The sequence below is a fragment of the Stylophora pistillata genome, chromosome 4 (assembly GCF_964205215.1).
Source record: "Stylophora pistillata chromosome 4, jaStyPist1.2, whole genome shotgun sequence".
NCBI classification, from domain to species: domain Eukaryota; kingdom Metazoa; phylum Cnidaria; class Anthozoa; order Scleractinia; family Pocilloporidae; genus Stylophora; species Stylophora pistillata.
Window position 1 is genome coordinate 13,879,869 of NC_142522.1, and position 23,361 is coordinate 13,903,229.

At 38.7% G+C, this 23,361-nt stretch overlaps 2 protein-coding genes across 3 annotated transcripts in view; one reads left to right on the top strand and one right to left on the bottom strand.

The window, feature by feature from the left end:
- Positions 1–467: 467 nt before the first annotated feature.
- LOC148732543 (uncharacterized) lies at positions 468–17,410 on the bottom strand. 2 transcript variants are annotated; one of them, XM_088756063.1, is made up of 16 exons: positions 17,236–17,410; positions 11,719–11,820; positions 11,505–11,555; positions 10,696–10,758; positions 9,967–10,060; positions 9,208–9,233; positions 6,862–8,331; positions 4,751–6,134; positions 4,312–4,461; positions 2,884–3,001; positions 2,389–2,518; positions 2,164–2,262; positions 1,902–1,946; positions 1,507–1,563; positions 1,338–1,405; positions 468–751 (listed from the first exon to the last, which is right to left on the bottom strand). In XM_088756063.1, exons 1-15 carry the CDS (start codon positions 17,242–17,244, stop codon positions 1,361–1,363), a joined length of 3,843 nt encoding a protein of 1,280 aa, XP_088612189.1. In that variant the 5' UTR covers positions 17,245–17,410; the 3' UTR covers positions 468–751; positions 1,338–1,360. The 2 variants fall into 2 exon arrangements, with proteins under 2 accessions (XP_088612189.1, XP_088612188.1); XM_088756062.1 differs by lacking the exon at positions 17,236–17,410 and having other exon boundaries at positions 11,719–12,882.
- The window catches only part of LOC111345072 (cadherin EGF LAG seven-pass G-type receptor 3), a 37,553-nt gene continuing 30,448 nt past the window's right edge, over positions 16,257–23,361 (top strand). The window contains exon 1 of the mRNA XM_088756069.1: positions 16,257–17,068. The gene's annotated coding sequence lies outside the window, so the exon portion shown is untranslated. The remainder of the gene's footprint in view (positions 17,069–23,361) is intronic.

Here is a 23,361-nt window from a genome sequence, read left to right on the forward strand (position 1 = left end):
ATGCTGTCCAAGCTACTAGCCGTGTCATACCAAAGAGGCTGGTCATCTGACACACATTCAAGTTTTTCCAATAATTTTTTCCCATTTAAGTGTACCATATCAAAGCTTTCTGGCCAATCTTCCCTGTCATGCAGCCTGGTAGTCAGTAAGTTAATTGTGCTTGGATTATTGGCACTAAGCACAATCTGCGTTCTGATCTATCAAAACTACAGGTTTTCGCACAGGTTGTCGAAACGTCAATCACCACCACTCACAACTGTCCTTCTCAGGACTACACTCACCCAGTAGATCGCACTACACTTTCACACATGTTACCCCCCGGGTTCAAACCAATTACTGTAAAACTACATGAGTAAGCCCTACATAACCCCAAGGATGTTTCCCATTTTGGGGATGGTTTATTCCAGGCAACACAATTCATGACCGTTAGTGTTAAAATAGTGACATGAACGACAAAACTGTAAAAATAAACGGAAAGAAACGAAAGCAGCTTTATTATTTACACAGAGAAAAACCTTGAAATCGTTACAATAAATAACTTGGAAAAACATCAAATTATTTTGTCTGGTGCAATGCACCAAAAGGAACGTCGTTGGGTAAATTTTTCATCTTTTTGCAAGTAAGAACTTTTACAAAACTTATGAAAGCGTACAAAATATTTCTTACACTTAGTATGAACATTAAAGATATATCCAAGACTAACAAAACCGTGAGAGTTCGGGATATCAACGTTCTATTTTCGTAAAATAATCTGAAAGTAAAACAAAGGACAAATACTATTGTCAAAGAACTGAAGAGATAAATTACATTCTGGTAAAAAATGTTTCGAGAAAAACTAGAGACACTAAGGCAGTTTTCGCCTCGGCTTATAGCTGGTGCATATAGAGGGCAACTTTCTATAGAAACTGTGGTGCTACTGCTACGGTGGGGGGAGGGGGGGCGGAGGGGGTATATAGATGATTTGATTTATCAACTGAGTTTATAATGTAAATTGGCCACCGTAGAGAGTTTCAAAAGCTCACATTTCGAGCGTTAGCCCTTTGTCATTCTCTCTGACGAAGGGCTAGGTTGATATAAACCAAAATATATTAAAATAAATTATTCATTGTTTTTGGTTAAAATCATAAAGCAACTGGAGCAATTAGTGATTTGAATCAAAATCTAAAACCTTCATTCGTGTTTTCTCACGCTTAAGACATTTTCTTGCTTGTACCAAGAGTCCCCCTTGGCTCCTAGCTTCCTTCGATCTGTTTAGTAGCTGTGATTAATTTGGTTTCAGTCTGGTGACATGCAATTTAAAAGCGCTCTATCCTCTCTCTATTGTCTCATAAATATACCTGATAAATAAGAATCATCTTGTTTACGACAGAACTTGAACCTCTACAGTACCCGCACTGTAACCTTTCTGCTCAAAGAGAAACAACAGGATTCAGATTTTCAAAATTCAGAATAAGTTTACTTACAAAACTAACAAAAGGAATATCACAAAACGATAACGACACTTACCACCAGAACTCGGATTTTTTTGTTTCTTCTCACGAGTTTGGCGATTCGAGTCTTCTCCTAAAAAAATGAGAACAGCTTAACGGCCACATCATCATTGAGTCAGGAAACGAAATAGCCGAAAACAGCCGATTTGGGCCAGACCGATAGCGCCGAATGTAGCCGCTACAGCCGAGTACATCCTCGTCCAGCCGAATACATTCTAAAATAACCGATCTAACCTATCTATGGTGTGGCGATGAAAGTCGGCTCTATTACGGACGAACTATGGGAAAACTAGGAGCGTCATTTTCTGACAAAAAAGCATTTTAAGATTTCCAGTAATTTAACGCTGTTTATGGATGCTACATATCTAGCTACAGTTACAAGAACATATATAACACAAAAATTTATCGTACCTTTTTGTTGGCAGAATTCGAGTACACAATGCAGCACTCAAAAGCCTGCAGTGGAAATTACAAAAACCGAAAACGGTTCCTTAGTAAATTGATTCTAAGTATTTTTACTAGACTAACAACGTGAAATTTGATCCTCAGAGCGCCAGAAGCAGGATTTTCGCGCGCAGTTTCCAATTTCAGAGATTGTATACTCAATCTTGTCAACACAGTCCCTTCATGCTTATTCAAACAACACAAATACACAGCCATATCCATGACTAACCTGGGCAGGAGGAGAAGTGTAAAACTTGTCATCAAGCACCCTCAGGTCTCTTTGATTCACTTCCCACACATCACCAATGTCCAGTAGTCGGATGCAAATCTAAAGATAACATTTAAATAGTCAATTTGTTAGAAGCCCCAGGAAGAAAATTATATATTTTTTTCAGTTTGTAACCATTCAAATGATCCGTTACAAACCAAGACTCGCACAGGAAAACCAATTTACCTTTCCCTTGTCCAGGGTTTTCTCTACAAGAGCACGGTACCAATACTCATCTCGCCCCTTCACGGCACACTGCTTGTATATAAAAATCTCACTCGGATCAAGGGTTTTATTGCTGGCTTCTATGTGGGTCCTGTCATAAAATAACTGCTTGATTAACAACACACTTTCACTGCTAAACAAACTCGATCGAGAGGAGAGGAAGCTAGGAGACCGATTCCTCCATATAAGCCAAAGGGAATCCCCAAAAGGAATCCCCAAAAGGAATCTTCTACTTTCAGACTCTATGTGTCTCCAGTCAAAAATACTGCACGCATTTCGTGTGGCGCTCCGTCATTCCTTTGGACCACTGTTTGACATTGCATGGGCGTCTGAGGGGGGCTTAGGAAAAACGAAAGACGCTACTCCTTGAGATACGGAACAAAACGCAGAATTGCATGGACGCGTTTGAAAAACCGTTCATTTGGCTTATGGCCGCCAAGCACAGAAAATACTTACCCCATGCGTACCATGGCATCCACGAAGGCATCTTCCTCCTTCCTGGCTCGAGTAATTTTGGCCCAAAAAGTGCCACTGTTTGTCAAGTTCTCTTGAACTATAATAGAATGTTCTTTCCCTACAACAATGAGAAAACATGTAGACATGTATTTAAGAAACCATCATCAAAGGTCAGCGCTACTTCCAACGCAAGAGTCTTGCTTATACACTTTAAACCTCGCCGTCTTGTCCACGAGAGTGTGCCTTAAGATTAGGATTTTCATAGAACACATCCACCACCATTCGAGTTTTGGATTTCAAACCATTGGCAGGCAAAGCGCGAGGAATTCAGATGACACACCATAAAACCAAAGGAAAGAAAAGGGAGAAAAGCTAGGGCACATATCGCAAAATATCGCTCCTTCGACACGATAGCGTCAAATTAATAATAATAATAATAATAATAATAATAATAATAATCGAATATTTATCCAGGATAGCCCTTCAGTACCAAGTACTGTTATCAACGGGGTCCTGCTGTTAAAAAAAAAATATATATATATATATATTTAACATAATTGTAACATAAATAAGAATAAACAAAAATATTTAAAGAAGACATGCACCAGATTAAAACCGTTAAAAACTACAATAAAAAATCACCAGTAAAAAATCGTACAGGGCTTTCCTAAATAAAACTTTAGAATTAATGTTTCTCAAACGTAATGGCAATGAATTAAAAAGTGAAGCACCCAAGAAATAAAAACTAAGGCGCGCAAAATCCAACTTCACCTTGGGTAGTTTTATTGATTTCCCATTGTTTCTAGTGTTTAAGGAATTATGGTGAAAACGTTGAAAATAATTCGTAAATGGGAAACATGTAGTTCCATTGAGGCAGACAAAAACAAAATAGCACGCTTTCTTTTGCAGAAAGCTGTCAATTGTTAAAAACCGAAGATCGCAGTTCTTCGGACTACATTTCGGGGTAATGACTTTGAGGCTTCGTTTCTCAATGGAGCGGATCATGCGCTTGCGGGACTCTGGCCATCCAAGACTATTACAGCCGCAATACATAAATATTGGCATAATCATCGATTGGTAAATTCGTTGGGCACAAAAAGTATCAATGCTGGAACGGACACGCCGTAAGAGGCAACAAAATTCTGCTAAATCATTATCCATTTTTCACTGCACAAATATTTGTCAAACACTTGCTAATTTTCCTAGTTCATGTCAGTAGATGCAGTCATTTACTGTATGCTTCTTTGTCGAGCTTTCCACGTATACCATTGTCTAGGGTATTAGGGTCTTTGCAAAACTCTCCTGCTTCCCTCCGCCCCTCCTTAATCAGGAGATGCCCATATATATCAATGATTAAAACCAGAGTGATACTTGCAGGCCTGGATAAAATTCATGTCAAAAAAAGCTACTAGGCTGTGACTTCCTAACCTATCTCAAGGGGTACGTAGTCAGATATCACTAATTCCTCTGTGCTTTCTTGAGAAAGTAGTTCTGGTGACAGCAAGCAACTTGAAGACACTTCCCGACACGACTCGCTATTAGCCAGACCTGCAATGGCTGGGATGTCATCTGACCTGCCTGCGATGGTAACAAACAAAACATTTCTTTAGTACCAATTATTGTGCAACGACATTACTTAATGGCAATTACTTACCATATTTAGTACCAACAAAGCACGCATGAATTTCGACATTTATGGCTAACAACAAATCTCTCTCTTGTACGCTCCAAAAACAATACTTAGTGCAATGGATAACCACTCTCCTCAAGAACCAAAAGGAACATAACGAACTTAACGCATTGCATTTCCTAAAATTCATTTCATAATTGAAACGAAAGAAATTAATTTTCTAAAAGATCTTCTCACCATCAGCCACTGAGGTTGTCTGAATGAGCCTAGAATTGGAAGGTTCTCCAGGTTCCAGATCACTTAAGTCACCGGGGTACTCTGCCATTTCTGTTTTAAGACTGTTCTTGAGAAGATTCTCTGTATTCCTGTCGCTCAAGGGTGGGAGCTGGGCTGATAAGTCTGTGTCAAGACTTGTTTTGGAAGGTGTTCTAGTTTCCCAGTCACTCTCGCCAGAGGGCCCAATTGCAGTTCCTTCAACAAGACTTGTTTTAGAAGGAGTGCCCGTCTCCCAATCACTCCCACCTATGAACTGAGATGCGAATTCTTCGTCTAAGCTTGTTGTCGACATGGTTGGCACAACTCCTCTTTGTTCTTGAGGAAGACTCTTATCCCGAATTCCTGCTTCCAAGTCACTTGTGGCACAAAGTGGTGTGACTGTATTAACTCTTTCACCTGTCTTTGATGATGTTTCCAGAGGACGTATATCAGTGGACTTAGCAACTGTTTCAGTTTCAATGGTAGTCTTGGAAAGAGAACTTGACGCATTGGTTGGTCCACCCACATCCCTCTGAAGACTTGTTTTGGAAGGTGTCCTAACTTCCCAATCACTCCCATCATTGGACGGGACAGTTTCTACTCCTTCAAGACTTGTTTGGGAAGGTGTCCTAGCCTCCCAATCGCTCCCATCATTGGAAGGAACAGTTTTATCTCCTTCGAGACTTGTTTTGGAAGGTGTTCTAACCTCCCAATCACTCCCATCGTTGGACGGGACAATTGCTGCTTCTTCAAGACTCGATTTGGAAGGTGTTCTTACCTCACAGTCATTCCCATCACTGGACGGGACAGTTTCTGTTTCTTCAGGACTTGCCTTGGAAAGCATTCTACATTCCCGATCATGCGCGTCACCGGGAACTTCAGCTGTCGCTCCAGCTGGACTTATCGCGGAAGAAGAACGATTTTCCTTGTCACTGGATGTAAAGGGAGCACGACTGTTGTTTTCAGTTAACGGGTCCCTTTTTTCCATGGGAATTTCCTCCTCACTATTCAAGGGCTGAGAGGTTATATCATTGACCACTGCAATGTCTACATTTTTAATATTACCATCAGGTTCCTTATCAGCAGAAATTGTGTCTTTCTCAATTTTAATCCTATTGGGATCACTGCTTTCCAGCCGCTCCATGACTGTTGCATTAGGCCGACGAGAGTCATACTCATTAATAACGACTTCTTTGTCACTCTCGATTTGATCAGCACCCTGGTCACTGTGACCAGGTCCATCACTGCTGACATTTGTGGAATCGACAGATAGGTTTTCACAGTCATCGCTGTTGACCTCACCAGAGATCTCTGTCTTGTCGTTACCAGTACCTGGCCCTTCAGAAGTTTTCAAGCTGTCTTCCATCTGATAAGAAAGTACAATAATGCGCCTTAGTCCTTGATGAAACAAACAAAAAATCTGACTGCTTGGAATCAAACCAGTTATCTCCTCATTACCAATCCCTTGCTCTTCCACCGAACTATAGGGTGCTTGGGGTGAGTTAGACTGTCCAAGATAAAAAAAGTTAATGAGACTAAACCCTGGACAATTATGGGAGCAATTTGTTACCACCAAAAGTTTAATACCCGACAGAAATTTAGACAAGGGCTTGCACTATTCTATAAAGTATCTTTCTTTTGATAGTCCATTTGGCATATGGGAGAAAAATAAACACGTGAAAAAATAGTAATAATAAAATAAAGTCGATAACAGTTTGTCACTTGAGGGAGCCGCAATCGACTCTTGACCATCCCAGAGGTGGAGAACGTCTGTATCTTACTCCTTTGAGTGAGTATGCAGTCTTCGGTTTAAGTATTGACATTCTTAAAGTTGTTTAGAGTGTAAAGTTACTGATCTTTTTTTATCTCGAGACATCTAATAATTGCTTGAACATGTATGTCCATGCGGTTTAAGAGGTAAACTATGACGGACATCTAAATTGACAATGTAACCGGTCAAAATAACCGGCAAACTGTAAGTCGGTCCAAATAAAATAAACTTCAGCCTAGCCAGACATATTGTTCTTTTTCCAGCGTTTTGAACACTTTAGGCAGCTAAAGCCACTCGTGTTTAAGTACATGTATGCACTTACTTCTTGATCCCAGTCTTCTTGAGATGCTGGTGAATCATCACTTAACTCCTCTTTGGCAATTTTCCACCAAGGTAGCTCGGCATCACTCCTGAGCTGTTTCTCTTTTTGATTGTCGATGTTTGACTGGCGAGTATTGATAGCATCTTGCAAAATTGAGTTGAAGTAAGTGATACTTTCGTAAGCCTTCACAATGCTCCGTCCCACGTCATTAGCAATTTCGCAGCCGTCCATAGCTTCCGTGAAGTACCCGACAGAGACACGACTTTCAGGTCTAAACTTTATATCCTTAAAATAAAGGCTGTTAGCATAGATCCACCTGATGTCACATCTTCCAACCATCTTTCCACCAAATTTAAAAGGCTCATTGAGCATGGGACAGCTCTGTGTCGGGTCAACAGAGGTTAACATTTCAGCCAAACCGCAGAATTTGATGAATTTATGTCCTGCAAACAGGAGGAACACTGAGCCCCTGCCTCCATTTCTAACACTGTTCAAGGCCAAATTTAACATTCTATTAGTTCTCGTATTGGAGCACCAAATATCAAACTTCATGGCTTCGATAATTCGCCTGGGGTCTGACTTGATCAACACAAAACGAGCATATGGTAGTTCCTCCATGCAAATCATACTCACAGAGCATTTGTTCAAGATGTAGTTGTACATTGCGACATCAACAACACCAACAGATAAGTGGTTATCTGGCACTGCGTTGCGATAATGCTCGATTGAAAACACTTCATTGACTTCTGGCCCCAAAGTGGGAGCCTCACTTCCCAGGTGCTGAAAAGTGGATCCTTTTTTGACCAAGAGCTCATAAGCAGGCACATCAGTGACCTTTTGCTCTGTCTGCACCTTTTTAGCCACGCCCTCAACTGAATATTCAGAAGTAGGCTCATTTTGTGTCTGGCTTTCAGATGTGGGCATGTTTTCAGCTTGATCCTTAAGCCCTGACATCTGATTACCCTGGTGGTCATGCACGAGTACATCTTTGGTTTGGAGTTCAGATGCTGGCATATCATTGGGTAGGTGGTCAGAACTAGGTACATTGTCGACCTTACTCTCAGACATAAATAATGCTTTGGCAAATGAATCTTGCCCAGGAAGGTGCAGTATACCAGGGATTCTGGCTTGTTTGGACGCAGGTAGAGAAGATATCTTGTCTAACACTTTATCCCTTTCTGGGGATAAAGGGACAAACTCTTCAGCATCGGGACGAAGTGTTTGCTTGCTACCAATGATTTCGGCATTGACTGAAATTTTGTCTTTACCAGTGACCTTCTCGTCAGAAACACTGTGCTCAGTGTCTGTCTTTGCCACCGTCTCTCCAAAGGATACGGCATGTTCACTGTCTACCTCTTGAGCAAGATTGCATGTTCCACCAGTGTCTTGAGTCTGTACTTCACTGGCATCTTTTTGAACCACAGGTTCTTCGGCATTTGCTTTTGCTTCTCTTGGCTGAGCAGGATGGTCCTCAAGCAAAACAATTAACCACAAATAAGCCATCAAATCTAACGCTGCCACCCAATACTTGTAATAGCTCTGCCTTTACGTAAATGAACAGTTACCTGGACTTCACAGGCATGAAAAGTGGGTCAATGTAAAAATTGATCTCACCGACTTACATATTAGTTCTTTTGGATTGTCTGTCATATGACAATTAAGTCTAGGTCTGGGATGACCCCCTGTCTGTCATATGACAATAAAGTCTAGGTCTGAGATGACCCCCCTGTCTGTCATATGACAATTAAGTCTAGGTCTGAGATGACCCCCCCCTGTCTGTCATATGACAATTAAGTCTAGGTCTGAGATGACCCCCCTTGTCTGTCATATGACAATTAAGTCTAGGTCTAAGATGACCCCCCTTGTCTGTCATATGACAGTTTAGCCTAGGTCTAAGATGACCCCCCCCCCCCCCATGAATCAAACCAAGACTTCTTGATCTAGAGTCAAGCACACTTAGCACTAGGTAATCACTGTCATTTCAACTGTAAAATTATCAAAACAGGCTTTCATTTACGTGATTAACGAACATTTCATATCCTCCTTCTTGAACAAAAGGTGGTGTGTGCATGAAAACAGTATTCAACTAAAATGTTGATTTGAAACAAAAGCACTGCAGCCTATGAATTTGCACATTTAAGACTGTTCACTACTCTATCAAATCCCCATGGAAAAAAATAACAGTGACAATCTGTAGTCATACCTGGAGGTAATAGTACCACAATAGTGAAATAATGTCAACTGGATGTCAACTATATATTGTGAATAAAATTGTATGCATATTCTCTTCTATTTGCTGACATTATCTGTAAAATTCAATGCACTTGTATGTATTTCTATTCTCACCTCTGTTGCAAGCTTTTGTTCCTCCACTGAAATAATGAATACAACAATAAACAATGCTTCAAGCTCTGGCGAAATAAAATCATTACACTAACCGCCTCCCGGTTAGCTCAATGGATAGAGCGCTGGTCTGTTGTGTGGGAGGTTGAAGGTTCGAGCCCCGGCCGGACCAACAATCAGGGTCTTAAAATAATTGAGAAGAATTTGCTGCCTTTCTATAACATCAAGAAATGGTTAGATATTCTAGTCTTCTCGAATAGGGACGAATAAATGGAGGTCCTGTCTCCTGCAGGGTTGGGGTACGAGACGTTAATTTCCCACACACGAGATTACTGTGTGATGGATGTCCATCCCTGGGTGGGATGGGTGGGTTTACAGAGGGCCATGCGTTAGAAAACTCTTTACTGGGTTAATCATGTATTTACCCTCTTGAAATAAAGAACATTGTATTGTATTGTATTGTATTGTAACATTTGAGGGGTTGCCATGCAAGGTTGATTTAAAAAAACATAGCTCTTTCACTCTTTTAATTACCAATTGGATGGGTTTCTGATACATTTTCTCAAAAATTCAACCCTGGGAGTATAAACTTCTGTAAACGTTCTGTATCACAGAACTGATTTTTAACACTGACTGCTGTTTTGCCTATGGGAGTGAGGATGCTCAGAGGGACAGGGAGTTGAAGAACTTTTAGAATGGTCTGGAAAACTTAAAATTATCTTACAATTCAAGTTAGGGAAGCAAAAATCTGATGTGACAAACCTAGTTGAGCCACCTTGCTGTTGATGCACACAGCGTTGTCCCCACAAGTAGACAACAACAGATGATAGATAACAGTGCCCTTCTTGTCAATGACCTTTTGGATAGCAAAAATAAATAGACAAGAAGCAAGATGAAAACAAAGTAAATTACTTTGCAACCTATAGGTAACCACAACCTATAGGCAACTGTAATAGAGTTTTCACATGTAGAGTATATTGAGGTAAGTGTAATAGGGGTAAGTTTCTAAAGAAACTGTCGTGCTGCGTTGCATTGGTAGGGGTAACAAGGTAATTTGGTAATATATCAACTAAGATGAAAATTGTAAAATGGCCACCGTAAAGAGTTAAAAAGCTTTTTAAAATTTACAATTTCAACTTAGTTGATAGTACCAAATTACCTTGAGGTGAGAGTAACTGGCAAGAGATGGTAGACTACGCAGAAGTCTGGGTTGGCTTTTATGATCTTATTGAAAACTTTGTGCACAACTCTTCTGAATAACAAATGCTAAGGACAAATACATGTACTTCAGAAGTGCAACACATTGAGTCATTCACATTCAAGGACCAAAACCCATACGATACTTCCAGAATGTATTGCCAGAAGAAAATTCCAAGTGTCATCAATAAATTGTTCATCAATCAGTCTTAGCCCTGAGACCAACAGGAAATGAAAAATTGTAATACCATGATAAAATTCTAACCAATATTTCCTGCTGTGCAAAAAACTTACCTGGCCTTGAACTGCTGCCATCAATTCTCTACTGAACGTCAGATCTTTGAAGCACCACTTTGCCTGCAAAAGAAAGAAGTTTCGTCTAGCCCCTTACTGCTATGGACTACTGTATTCTTCCACCTCTTCCTGGATAAAATGCTTGTCCTTTGGAAGAAACCCATGTTAAGAAGATGTTAACGAACTTGTGCGCACGCGACTCACATGCACGTGCTTTGGGATTACATAAGTTAATAATATCATAGGCGAATCACACAAACCTTTTTTATCATTGACAAGTGCAATTTTCTTAGAGAAGAGTTGAGAGGTTTTTGGTTTATCGAGTGGCGGTTTGTTTAACAGTTGTTGTCATTTACCGTGAGTTTACAGTTCTCCATGTTGGAATAAATGTGTTTGCTTTGATTTTCCATTTCACTTCCAAACAAACCCCCAAGGGATTCTCCAAGTTAGCCTGCAGCGCAGGTGTCTTATTAGGGCTAGTCAAAAACTTTCCTTCCAAAATTTGAGTTGCCAAACTCAGGGGGCTGCTTATCATCCAGTGTGGCTTATCTGCCTATGTTATGGTTAAAGGCTGAAAGTTTCTAAAGAAACTGTGACCGTACTGTGTCGGTGGGGGTAACAAGATAATTGGTTATATCAACTGAGTTGAAATTGTAAATTGGCCACCGTAACGAATAAAAAAGCTGAATGTCAGCTTTTTTATTAGTTACGGTGGCCAATTTACAATTTAAACTTAATTGATATAACCAATTACTGTGTTATGGCTACTCAAAGTTGGTGCCTACATTGTTAACAAAAATTCTCATTACCTCATAGGGCAATTGAGTATCCAAATTTGATAAAAGGCAAGCTTGAAATGCCTAAAAAAAAAGAGAAAGAAAAATGAGCAAAGCATGTGGTTTACTTCTGTCTTCTGGATGCAAAGCAGTTCAAAATTAAATTTACTATCTAAATGACTGATAGAGCGAGACTCATTAAATCACTTTTAAAATGTTTCCACCACAATACATAGCCTGACTTTACCTGATATGGGATAAATTTCTCATCCAGATCAGATGAAAGTTCACAAAGAAATGAAGGCACAGATTCCTCAACAAATCCATAGTCGAGAAACCGGATCTTACACTGAAAAAGGAATAAAAAAAAATGTACATTCAACATATTGTACCTTTCAAAGTATATTAAGTCTTAAATCAGACATTCCTAAGAATGTGACTCAAGCAACCAATTCATCTGTCACATGCAGTCCCATCCAAGCATGTAAAGACAAGACTCTCCAAAACCATTTGAGTGATCTAATCCCATAAAGGGAAACTGTGATTAGCAATGGGTCATGTAATAGATTAAGTTATTGGTAATAAAAAGTCAAAATTCAATTGCGCGAATTGAATCGCTTTGCACGTTCAGAGTGGGTTTTAAGTCCCTGATGAAAAGCATTTCGTTCACCAAACAATCGAACTTGTTACTACACTTTTTCAGAATGCTAAAACGTTTCAGTAGGTCTTTCGGGACTTCGCTGTGCCGTTCGTGGTAGTGTTTATATATTGAAGATGCCTTTCGTTTATGTTCATCCACGCGTGTGTGTAAGTGTCCGCGTGTATAGCCCACATAACCCGCATCACACAGGTCACATTGAAATTGATAAACGACGCGTTGTTGGTTGACAATCTGTGGCTTGATTTCTCGTACTTTGAGATCTTGGCCAACTTTGCGGCTAACAAATACTGGCTGGACAGTTGTCTGCACCTTCATGCTAAGATTCTTGAGCTCTTTCTTAACATAATTTGCTGATTCCTGATCTTTGAAAGGTATGACCACACGAACAATGGATATTGGTTCTTTGGGCGTCTGTGTGGCGGCTGCGTACCAACAATTCTTGATTGTAAGAAGGTGTTAATGGTAGAATTTACCAGGCGTTCCGGGTATTTAAGCCGTGCGAAAACTTTCTTTAGGCGATCACACTCATCAGAGAAATGGGCCCAGGAGGAAGATAATCGGTGTGCGCAATCCAGCATAGTTTTCAGCAAGCTCCGTTTGTAGCGATTGTCTACATGGCTTTGGTAGTGTAATAGTAGGCCCGTGTTTGTTGGTTTCACATATACTTTGGTTTCAATCCGACGTGCATGGTTGATTAGTTCGGTGCCAAGGAAAGGAAGCTTGCTGTTCTTCTCCACCTCCATGGTGAATTTGACCCAAGTGTGATTTCTCTGATGAGTGTGATCGCCTAAAGAAAGTTTTCGCACGGCTTAAATACCCGGAACACCTGGTAAATCCATTGAAAAGGCGCCAAAGTATTGATAACCTTGCTAGATAGGATTAAGCTAATTCCTGCAGGGTTTGAGATGATCATGATGCCAACCCAACGTCAGGAAATAGGGGTTATTCTCATCAATACAAAACGTTAATTAGTGGCTACACACTGTAAAAGGATCAAGTAAAGAATGAACTCAAAAATTCAATGTATAAATTTGTATGATATCCCGGTTAAACCTTTCCACGAAATTCATTGAAAACCTTCTTGTCGGGCTCTCGAAAAACGCGAGAAAAAACTCGCGCAAGAGAGCAGACGCGCAAGGAGAACTTCCTGCTCGCGCGTTCAGATTATAATCACTCGAAATCCATTGAAAAGGCGCCAAAGTATTGATAACCTTGCTAGATAGGATTAAGCTAATTCCTGCAGGGTTTGAGATGATCATGATGCCACTAGGGTCACTTGCGTTACTCGGCGAATTAGTTAGCAGATAGACCCTAAACAAACCAAGTTTGAGGGGTTGGAGCAGAATAATATCTATAATGGCTAATGAGCTTTTCTGGAATGGCGGCTGACAATCAAAATTATTACCTAAGATATTCAGCACACAACCACCCACATAAGTATAGTTTCTTTGGGAATCTCATTTATTAAAGGTCAAATTGTCAGGTGTTTCTTCGGCCGAGAAAATTTATTGAAGTTTATTCGTATCTGTACCTCATACACCGTCTGACGTGGAAAATTTTAGCACTCTCGTCGAACCTTGAGCTTTCTCATCACGAGTTTTGCCTTTCCTTAGGATTAGCTTTGATCTAGGTCTTCACTTTCAAAAATAGTTATTTTATAAATTGAAGAAAACTCAGCCTTTACACACCATTGTCAATAGAATCTTCAATCATTTCATATAACTCATAAGAATTAGAGACGAAGACGTTTGATGTGAAGTTTCTTTCTCAGCTAACACTGGGCTCGAGTCGTTAGTTAAGTCCCAGCGGGGAACAAATAGCTATTTTTGAAACAGTTTGATCTCAATGAAAATAGTGCGTCGTCTAAACGAGCTAATGGCACCTGTTTTGAAATCTTAATGATCTTTTTTGGCAGTTGATTGTTTTGGTGAGACGTACAGGTATGTTCGTCGGCACAACAGATTTCCTAAGAGTGAGTGGGCGATGAAATATGTGGCACTAAAGAGTAAGTTTGAACTAGAAGCACGCAAACTTGATCAAGTACCAGGCAAAGTCGGAGAGACAAAGATTTGCAAACCTCTCAAAAATTTCTTTTCTTTTAGTATGCCAAAGTGAACGATGAATACCAACGAACAGTATATAGGTAAGGGGTTAGTGAAATTTTGCGAAGTTATTCAATTCTGTGTTTACTATGAGACAAAGGCTCACTTAGTTCGAGGCCTTAGACAGTCACTTGTTCAGAAGTTACGTGCGTTATATAAGAGAAAAACACATTGAAACATTGAGGCCTCTAAGGTACAAGTAAAACCAGGTCCTATTCCAAAAGTATCCCATGCGTATACTTGCAACAAATTCACAACAAATTCACAGTTGAGCAGATAGTTCGGGCCCTTATATAGTTATCATTTTGTATTAGATGTAAAGAATGGCTTAAAACGGCAGCCATTGTATTAAAGGAACGTTGCTTTAACAAAGGTCGTTGTTTTTCACAGAGGGTGCAGGATTGGATTGTTTCGCTTTACAGAAGAGCGAGTTCTCACGCTTGTAATTGTTTTTCCATTTTGTTCTTTCTTCACTGAAAATAAACCTTTCGTTTTGTTACAGCTCATTGACCTTTCTCTACTGGTGGTTACGCGTCACAATTTCAAATTAGATTCTTGGGCCTTGCATCGAATGAGAACTCTTTAGTAAGGTTTTCGAATGACATTGCAAAAAAGACTATTCGTGTGCCGGAGTCAGCAAAAGTGGTCTGTATACAAAGTTTTCAAAACTTTAAGTATGAAACAAACTTATAAATTTAACAAAACCACAGTTGGATAGCTGCCCACAGATATTGCCTGTTGCCCTTTTGTAGTGATGGCTTTTCTTAGGGAACGTTGATAGTATTTTGCTGGTGTGAATCAAATTTGGTAACGCCTAGTGACGCAAAAACACAGGTAACTCTCTTCGTCCTTAACAATCTGTTACTCACTTCTGTGTGAATTGAAATGGCCGCCTGGTTTACACTTTTGTTTTGACTCACCACTTGTATATAAACCAGCGTTTTGAGTTGGCCAAATGTTCACGCGTTATTTTCTTTGTTAGTTCCCAGTAAGAGTGGTGCGCTCTCGCCACGAGTTCTCAGCCGTCTAGTCAGTCAAGGAAAAGTTCTATTGTATTCATGATTCATTCCCAATCGTAATTCAGAAGCAGTTTCAGCCGTGTCCCTTGAGACAAACAGAGTGCGTGCGAGCACAGAAAAGAACAACACACGACTTTGAACAAATAGGACAAGTGTTGTTGACGAAATTTGATTTGGATTTTTTGACAGAACGTAGGTTAAACCTCTGAAAAGACTCTACAGAAGCCATAAAAGGAGCGAGGAATGGTCGAAAAGCTAAACAACAAACAGGAGCTACAAGGGGTCAGTTGATGTTTGTGTTTGGAAAGAACAAACATCAAAATTTGAAGTAAAAGTTTACGTAACTTGCAAGGTAAGTTTTGGTAATCGACCTCTGATGGGTGCTTCAGTAAACCTTAACGTTTCACTGCTCTGTTTGTAAAGTTTGGAAGAGTTTGTTTATCATTTTTGCATTCTCATAGAGAATGCTAGAATACTGGTGGATTGTAACGCGCGCTGTCATCTTATAATTGCCCTGAAATGCGCTCTGAGTCACGATTGAAATTGTCTTTTTCGGTAGAAACATCCGGATGCCCTAAGGCTTCGCTAAAATGGGTTGAGTGCGTGTTCAGATATTGATATTTATCCATCACGGACTGAAGTTCTGTTGGACCCCCCATTGTTTCTATCGCCATTGCTGATCGCATGAATAATGAGTCTATCTATTTAAGTGTCTTCACCCGTTGCCAAACGGTCATTTTCTCAGCTGGAAGTCCACCCAACCATATTGTGACTCGAATGCAAATATTCAGTCGGTATTTGCTGTTATAAATGTGCCCAACCAAAACGCAAAACACCGCTAATTGCCTGTCTCTTCACACTTTTATAATGGAGCGATAAAAGCACCTTATTAATGAACGCTTATCTGATTTAAGGATGTCTTAACCTTTCACATGACAAATATGGATTATATTTACCGCAGAGCCCAACATCTTTTGATGTCAATTCCGACAACTGAGCCATGTAAGGCCAAACGTTGCATGTTTAATAGTTGGGCACGATGGTCGACGAGGATTACGTAAATGAAATAACCTCGGTATTTTAATATATTTCAAAGTTATTATGGCCGCTTAATTACTTGTTTGAGGCTATCTGTTTTGACTAATCACTCTTGCCGCACAAGCAGAACCAACATAAAATTTTTAAAACAAACTGAAATAACATGGATATTTAAAGAACACCTCGATACTATTCTAGGCGGTTAAAACGGTTACTCGTGCACATCCAGTATGGTTACAGGTATTCTGACGCAATGAAGGAAATTCAAAGAAATGCGGTACAATACAGGTCAATGCATGAATTTAAAATGTATTCTTGCTAGTCACCCCTCCATATACCGGCCAAATAAATCATAACGAACAAGGAATAAGTAATTAAGTTTGTCGGTCTTCATTTCAGGTTTAATAATCTCGAACAGTACAGTCAATGGCGGCTTATGGTCGTCATCCATTTCGAAATAGAACGGAACAATAACTGTGATTTAACGATTCAAAGTAATTTGCAAAACCTGCAAAACTTCTCGTGTCGGGGATCATGATGGAGAGAAATTTGCAAAAGAAAGACACTTGAATCAAAGAAGATAACTTCGTATTCGATTACAAGATAAAACGGTTAACGCGAATTCTTCGCAAGTTTTGACATAAACTTGGTATAAAATTCCCGCAGACGCTATGGCTCGGAAGTGAGACAATTGAAATAAACGAATGGCTGCAGCGCTGTTACGAAGGAAGGGTAACTTTGATTGGAAAGCAAGCTTACAAGTAAATTGATTAGCAAGTAAGTCTTTTACTGTAGTCATTTTCAAGTACACGAAATTATTTTAGAGGGCATGTGGCATCGTGTATGAGTATTGTTATACGAACGTGTGCGCAGCTATTGTTGCGATGACGAGTAATTAAGACTCCATTGAAGAGGTACGAACGGTACATAAACAGATCACCCACCAGTATCATAGCTCACTTCGTAACAGCTCTCTCTCCTCTTCAAGTCCGAAGGGAAAGAGACCGCTCCTACTAGAACAATGTAGCATTGCGGCATGATTTTATAGGATACGTTTTACAACTAGCACTGAAACACTCCGTACGTTCTGTCTCGTTTGAATTCATCACAAAAGCCTGTTTTATAATTAATGCTTCAAGTCATGATTAGCAGATTACCAGGTAAACCAACTCCAGATGATTTGAAATAGCTGAATCGAAAGAAACCTTAAAGAAGAAGTGCTCGATTTAATCATGTTAGATATTTAAAACTAAACAGTTAAGCTCAGGTAAGAGGCTCTGAGAAGGCAATCAACATTCATGTCAGTTTAGTTTCTGACAGAATGTCAATTTTCAATCAAAATTGACTGTATTAATCACCGCGTTTAGACACACAAACAAAACATTGCGGTCTGTTATTGTTTTAATTTAAAAAGGGATATCAACTTTTAAGAGCGATTGTGATTTTAGGGATAAGTGATGTAGCCAAAGGACTTTAAATGTTTCAACAACTCAAAAGAGAGCTTAAATGGTTGAAATCCTGGCTTAATGTCGTAAGTTTTTAACTCGTAGGATCTATGTCCCGGATGTTTAGTATTAGATTTTATCTTAAGTTTGCATGGCAACACAATTGGTGGCTGCTTCTAGCTGTAGGGCAGCTTACAAATTATGAAGGAAATCTATAGATTATGACGAAATATTTTATCTACCATGATATTTATGAAATGTTTGTGTAGAGCGACGAGCAGTAGTTGAGAAAAAGTTTTCGTTTCAATCTTTTCATTTTGAATAATACTAAGTTGTCGTTTATAACTCAGGTTGTCAATGTTTTGAACACTTGTTCTCAGTACGTGGTTAATAAATTCTCGAATGAACGTCACTTTTCAGCCTCTAAATATCGTTAGAGCTTTGCAGGCCTCGAATACTTGTAAGTATTAGAACTAAAAGGTGAGGGTTTCCCTTGAAGTCGATAGATATTTCTTATCCCTTCTCATCAAATCACATTACGAAATATTTTAAAATCTAATCTTCACCTCAGTTTGGCAGCCTATTGGCTTAAGGTTCTATAGTGCCTCTTGTTTCAGGAAACTAGTTGACCTCACTTCCTAATTCCAAATGTCACAGGCTGAAAAAAATCTTCACCGGTTGATTTGGGTGAGGGTTAAAATAAGCAACACAGGTGCATCAGTTGTTGTAATTTCTTGTCCAAAGGACAGGCAGTGGGTCTTCTATTTTTTGAATTTGAAATACTTTCTTGTGTACTTTAGACACTTTTCAGGCATTCAAAACCGCGACGTATTCAGCCTTAGCCTCAGGGAAATTCCGAGGTTATCTTATTCAATTCAAGCTTCAAACTAAACAAAACTGAAGGATATTTTATGGTGATAACAAAGTCAGAGCCAATTGTAGAATCTGTCTTAACTATCTTATCATTACACAACTGTTGGCTGTGTAATTAGCCACCTGTTTGTTCGGCATCCTATCACAGAGATTATTGAGATCAGATCTCTGAAGCAACCAGTGACTTGCTTTCCTATGTTCTAACATACTTCCAATCGCGTTTTTTACATTTAGTTTTGCAATTAGTCAAAAGTCTGAATTGATGTTAAACCCAAATCCAAATGATAACAACTTCAGCTTCATGGTAAATCCGAAAACTCTCGAACGAGGATTTAAATATATACGTTTGCCAGTCATTAATATTCTCTCGAGTGCAGAAAGCAAACAGGCAAGCGCTGAAGTCTCTCAAGATGGAATTCTTAGACAAGACAAAACAACATACACGGAAACTTAATAAATAATGCTGAATAAAAGTGCCGAAACTGTCATAAAGTTGTATTGATGCTCCTGAAATCTCAGATAGGATGCAAATCTGTTGCAAAATATTTCATTTGCCAAACCCTCCCTCAGGTAGATCTTACACTAAGCTGCCCACGTACCTAACATCATATAAAATACATTTGAAGAAAGTGTGTTTCCTGTAGGCTAAATTAAAGGACAGCCAGCTATTTTATTGGGATTCTGTTTGGAGTGAATTTAGCATTGTTATAGCTTAAAAAAAAAAAAGCAACAACGAAAAGCAATTCTTCGAGTTTGTGAGATGATTGAACGATCCGATCAAAATCAAATGAGAAATAACAAAATAATCAAGAAAATGCAAACATTTCTTCATATTTCAAAATAGATCAAATTGTGCAGTATTGAGGGCAAGGTGTTACTGCTTTTTTTCAGCTAAAGAGGATAATAATTTTGATATTTCCATTATAATAGCAGAGTATTAGAATACATATTTAACTTATTATCGACCAGTTGAAACGAAAGTGTGTTCAACAATCTGATGATATACAAACGCAAAACCCGACATATTTTTGAAAACATTTCTTATATCAATAAATCAGTTGAGAATCTTTGTTTTCATCTGCTTTAATGAGAACGTGTATTGATTATGAGTTTGATTATTCTGGCTTCATAGTTTTGTCATATAAAGTTTCATGTAAATTCCTCATCAAAATCCGACGTATTCGAAGTAGTTCGACCCCAACTAAATTTACCAGCGTCATGTGTAAGCAATCTAAAACCGAAATATCACAGAATATTTCAGTTGAATCGCTGAGAACATAAGTAAACACAAATAACCTCTTTTTACAGCAACCTCAGGCAAGCTTTCTAAACGGTAAGATCACACAGTTGAGCCGTTTGTGTTCCTCTGTTGTTTAAGAGTCATTTAACTGCAGGCACGTAAGCTTTTAGAATTGACAACATTTGACAATTTGAAACAATAACATTTAATAACAAATCTGCGAGTGACTTTATCATAATGAATCACGGAACATTTTTAGCTCTGCATGAAAACTAAACTACCAAAGAAAAAGCGGGGTTCTTTTATTTTCGTTGAATTTTGACAAAACATCGAGTAAGAGTTTACTCTTTAAGAATCCTTAGTTGCAAAAAATCGCAAGAGTGGAAAGATGTTTTATTCCTCCTAAAGTAAACTAGAAATGAACGGTACAAACTTCCTTATTTTCATGGAATTATATATTTATCACACAGGTATTTCCTTTGAAATTGTAAAATTGAAAGCAGTTTTCTTTTCTTGTTTCTTTTCACAGAGTGAAAAGTCACGTACAAATGTTAGCACATTCGCGATTTTCATTTATACTTGGGAAAATTAATTTCCCTCCTCGGTTTGCTCAGTTGCATTAGCATAAAGTTTACATCTTGAGCTTTCAATAGTTCAAACCACTCTCACTCAATTTTCGGAATGGAATCAATACATGTAATAGACTTTGAGAATCACACCTGTCTCTTTATGCATTGCGCAAGACAGATTGCTTCTTAAATTTTAATTAGAATCCATCTTTTAAAATGTATCGTTCTCGCGTGAGATTTCTCATCGAATATAGTTAAGTCATTAAACATATCATCGATGGAAATTCTCACACACATAAGTACCTTTTTTTCTCTTCCTTAGTCTTTCAGCTGTACAAGTTTTATAAAAATGTTAGCTTAACCTCAATGCAATCTCCAGCGTCTTCATAAACTTAGTTATTACAAACCAAGTTGTCTGAGTGGTGAATTGATAATCTTTACATAAGTAATGAAGCCGCACGCAGAAGTATACCACACTAGATAGATATTAATTCATTGTTGTTCGGATTATGCAAGGTTCTTGTGATAATTGCTTGGAAGTCTTTACAGTTAAATTTACAGTGATAAGTATTTCAGGGCGTTTGGTTTGTGTGGGTGTAACATTAAGAGTCTCCTGTAACTTTACAATGGACCACCGCGAATTGTTAATGTTATATTTATTGCTTGATTATACCGAAACGAGCTGGAATCAATCCAAATATGTAGTATGACTACTGAGAGGAGCATTCGTACAGCGCGGCGTGATAAGTCATCAAGGAATAAATCGTCATAACATGGTTTATGGCCCTCTGGGTTGGTAGAAAACTACGGAGAATCCATTCCTACAAAGAAGGAGCTGAAGATTTGTCTAGAGATTTTATCCCACAAAAAAACGAACTGCGCTGAGGACTGAAACAATGCATGTCGAGATGCTACAAAAAGCCTGATTAGCAACTGTTGCGGAATCTGCTGCTCATAAGGTTTAATAGTTCTGCCAAAATTAAACGTAAGTTTTTTTTTTTTTTGCCTTAATATTTATTACTTGCCGTCAAATAGATAGATATGTCAGAAGCACCTTCATCCACTTAGGTTAAAATTTAGTCCGTATTATTTACTAAACGTTGTAATTGACGGAGATTGGAGGTGAGTCACCTGCTGGATAATGGCTTAGTAGACACAGGAAGTCAACCGTAATTTATTATAAATCCCAGTCTAGAAAACCTTCGAATGCCAACAAACATGTCGTATCATGCTAAAACCAAAAATGAAAACACACGAAAATGAAACTTTTCACTGCTGAAAAATGTTTCTGTTTTTGGAAACGTTTGCAAACAGAGAGTAAGACAAATGGTTTAGTATACACCAATGCCTACGGTATCGAAAAGTTAAGTGATCTCCGCCAAGAATAGCACCGGCTGAGTACCTGTATCCATTACGAAAGTTTGTTTGAAAGGTCGAGGATGTTGACTTTAATTGTAGCAATTACCTTTGAGGGTTAATAAACTTCCTTGTCATTACAAGAGAATAGCGGAGTATGACCTTCATTCGATCGATTTTTGTTTCACGTTTAAAAACTTTCGCGAAAAGAGTTGAACAAATGGATCGTAAGATTCTAATGAAACGCCTCGTGTAAATTTAGTGGATATTTTGGCGGCTAAAACAGTGTTTTTCAGTTTGGACAACTTTATGATAGTAATGGGACGTGGTTAAGATATAAAAATCGAAATTTAAGCCACATATTAGTCACTACTGAAGTTCGAGTTCTTGATAAATCAAGAGAGTGAATAATAATTATTAAGTAATTATTTCAGTAATTATTTATCCAGCACATAGACAGATTAAAGAAATCAATCTGTAATCCCGTGGGTGGAAGGCTGGGATTTCATCCTGAAAGTTAGATACTTTTTTCGGTTTCCCCTGCCGGTGTTCGAAGATCTGAGGTTTGTTAGCTACCTGTATGTCTCAGCGGGAGCTGCACATGGATGGCGGCCAATTTGTTGGGCTTGTAGCACCTCACGTGGTGGCTATTAATACGTGATAAGTCAAGAGAACGACAACACACTAGAAAGATGTCGAATGACCACAATACTGTGCCATCTTAACACTTATTGTCTCATCATAAGGGTCATCCTTTTGTGGTTAGCTGTATACATGTAAAGATGTCGAGATTTTTTTAACTAAGACACGACGACACGAACTTGACAAAAGGCTCAAAAATAGGTATGCTTCATCTTAAACATTTGAATTATCTTACAAGTTGCATAGCTATAGGGCATGTAAATTAGATTTTTTTCCAAACACTATGGACGTTTTCAATAGAAAAATAGCTTCTTCAATGTTACTTTCTGAAACCTATAACCTTATTTAACTTGGAAACGAAAAAGAAGGTCTTCTATATACCTATATCACGGGCCTACTCCAATCAGGAAGCAAGTCCGATATGCTATTAATCACCTCACACATAACGGGAAGCATTCGCTAAACGAAGAAATCAAACGAAACAAAACCGTTTGTAATTTACCAGCAGATATTCTAAGATTTCATCACAACCAGACATTCGTGTTCTAGGGAATTAGTCTTGATTTGTTGGGGAAACTCTGGTTGACCGCCATGGCACAATTCTTACCGAGAACGAACGTATGTGGTTCAGTTGGATTGTTCTACGGGTTTTCGGTAGAACTGTTTTAAGAAATGGATGAAAACGTATACTTTCTTCACCTGAAGTGTAAAAGGTGATGAGTTAGACCTGCGGGACAAAAAAAATTATGGTTTTAAACAGAAGACAATCTTTATGTTGGAAAGTTTCGATGGACTTCCTGATTCAGTTACTTAACGTATCATTTTGCGTTAGGATATTATTCTTTAAATAACTCTTTCGGTTCGGTTGTAAAGTTGAGAATGATAGATTTACAGATATATGAAATGAGCCCGAGGCAAATCACCAAACGAAAATGTACTGACCAC

Bases quoted from the DNA above. Each gene is read 5' to 3' on its own strand.
- LOC148732543 (XM_088756062.1), bottom strand. From the start codon at position 11,856: ATGTTGAATGTACATTTTTTTTTATTCCTTTTTCAGTGTAAGATCCGG. The intron at 11,556-11,718 runs GTAAAGTCAGGC...CTTTTTTTTTAG, and splicing joins AGAAATTTATCCCATATCAG to GCATTTCAAGCTTGCCTTTT. The intron at 1,947-2,163 runs GTTAGTCATGGA...TTTCCACTGCAG, and splicing joins ACACTTCTCCTCCTGCCCAG to GCTTTTGAGTGCTGCATTGT.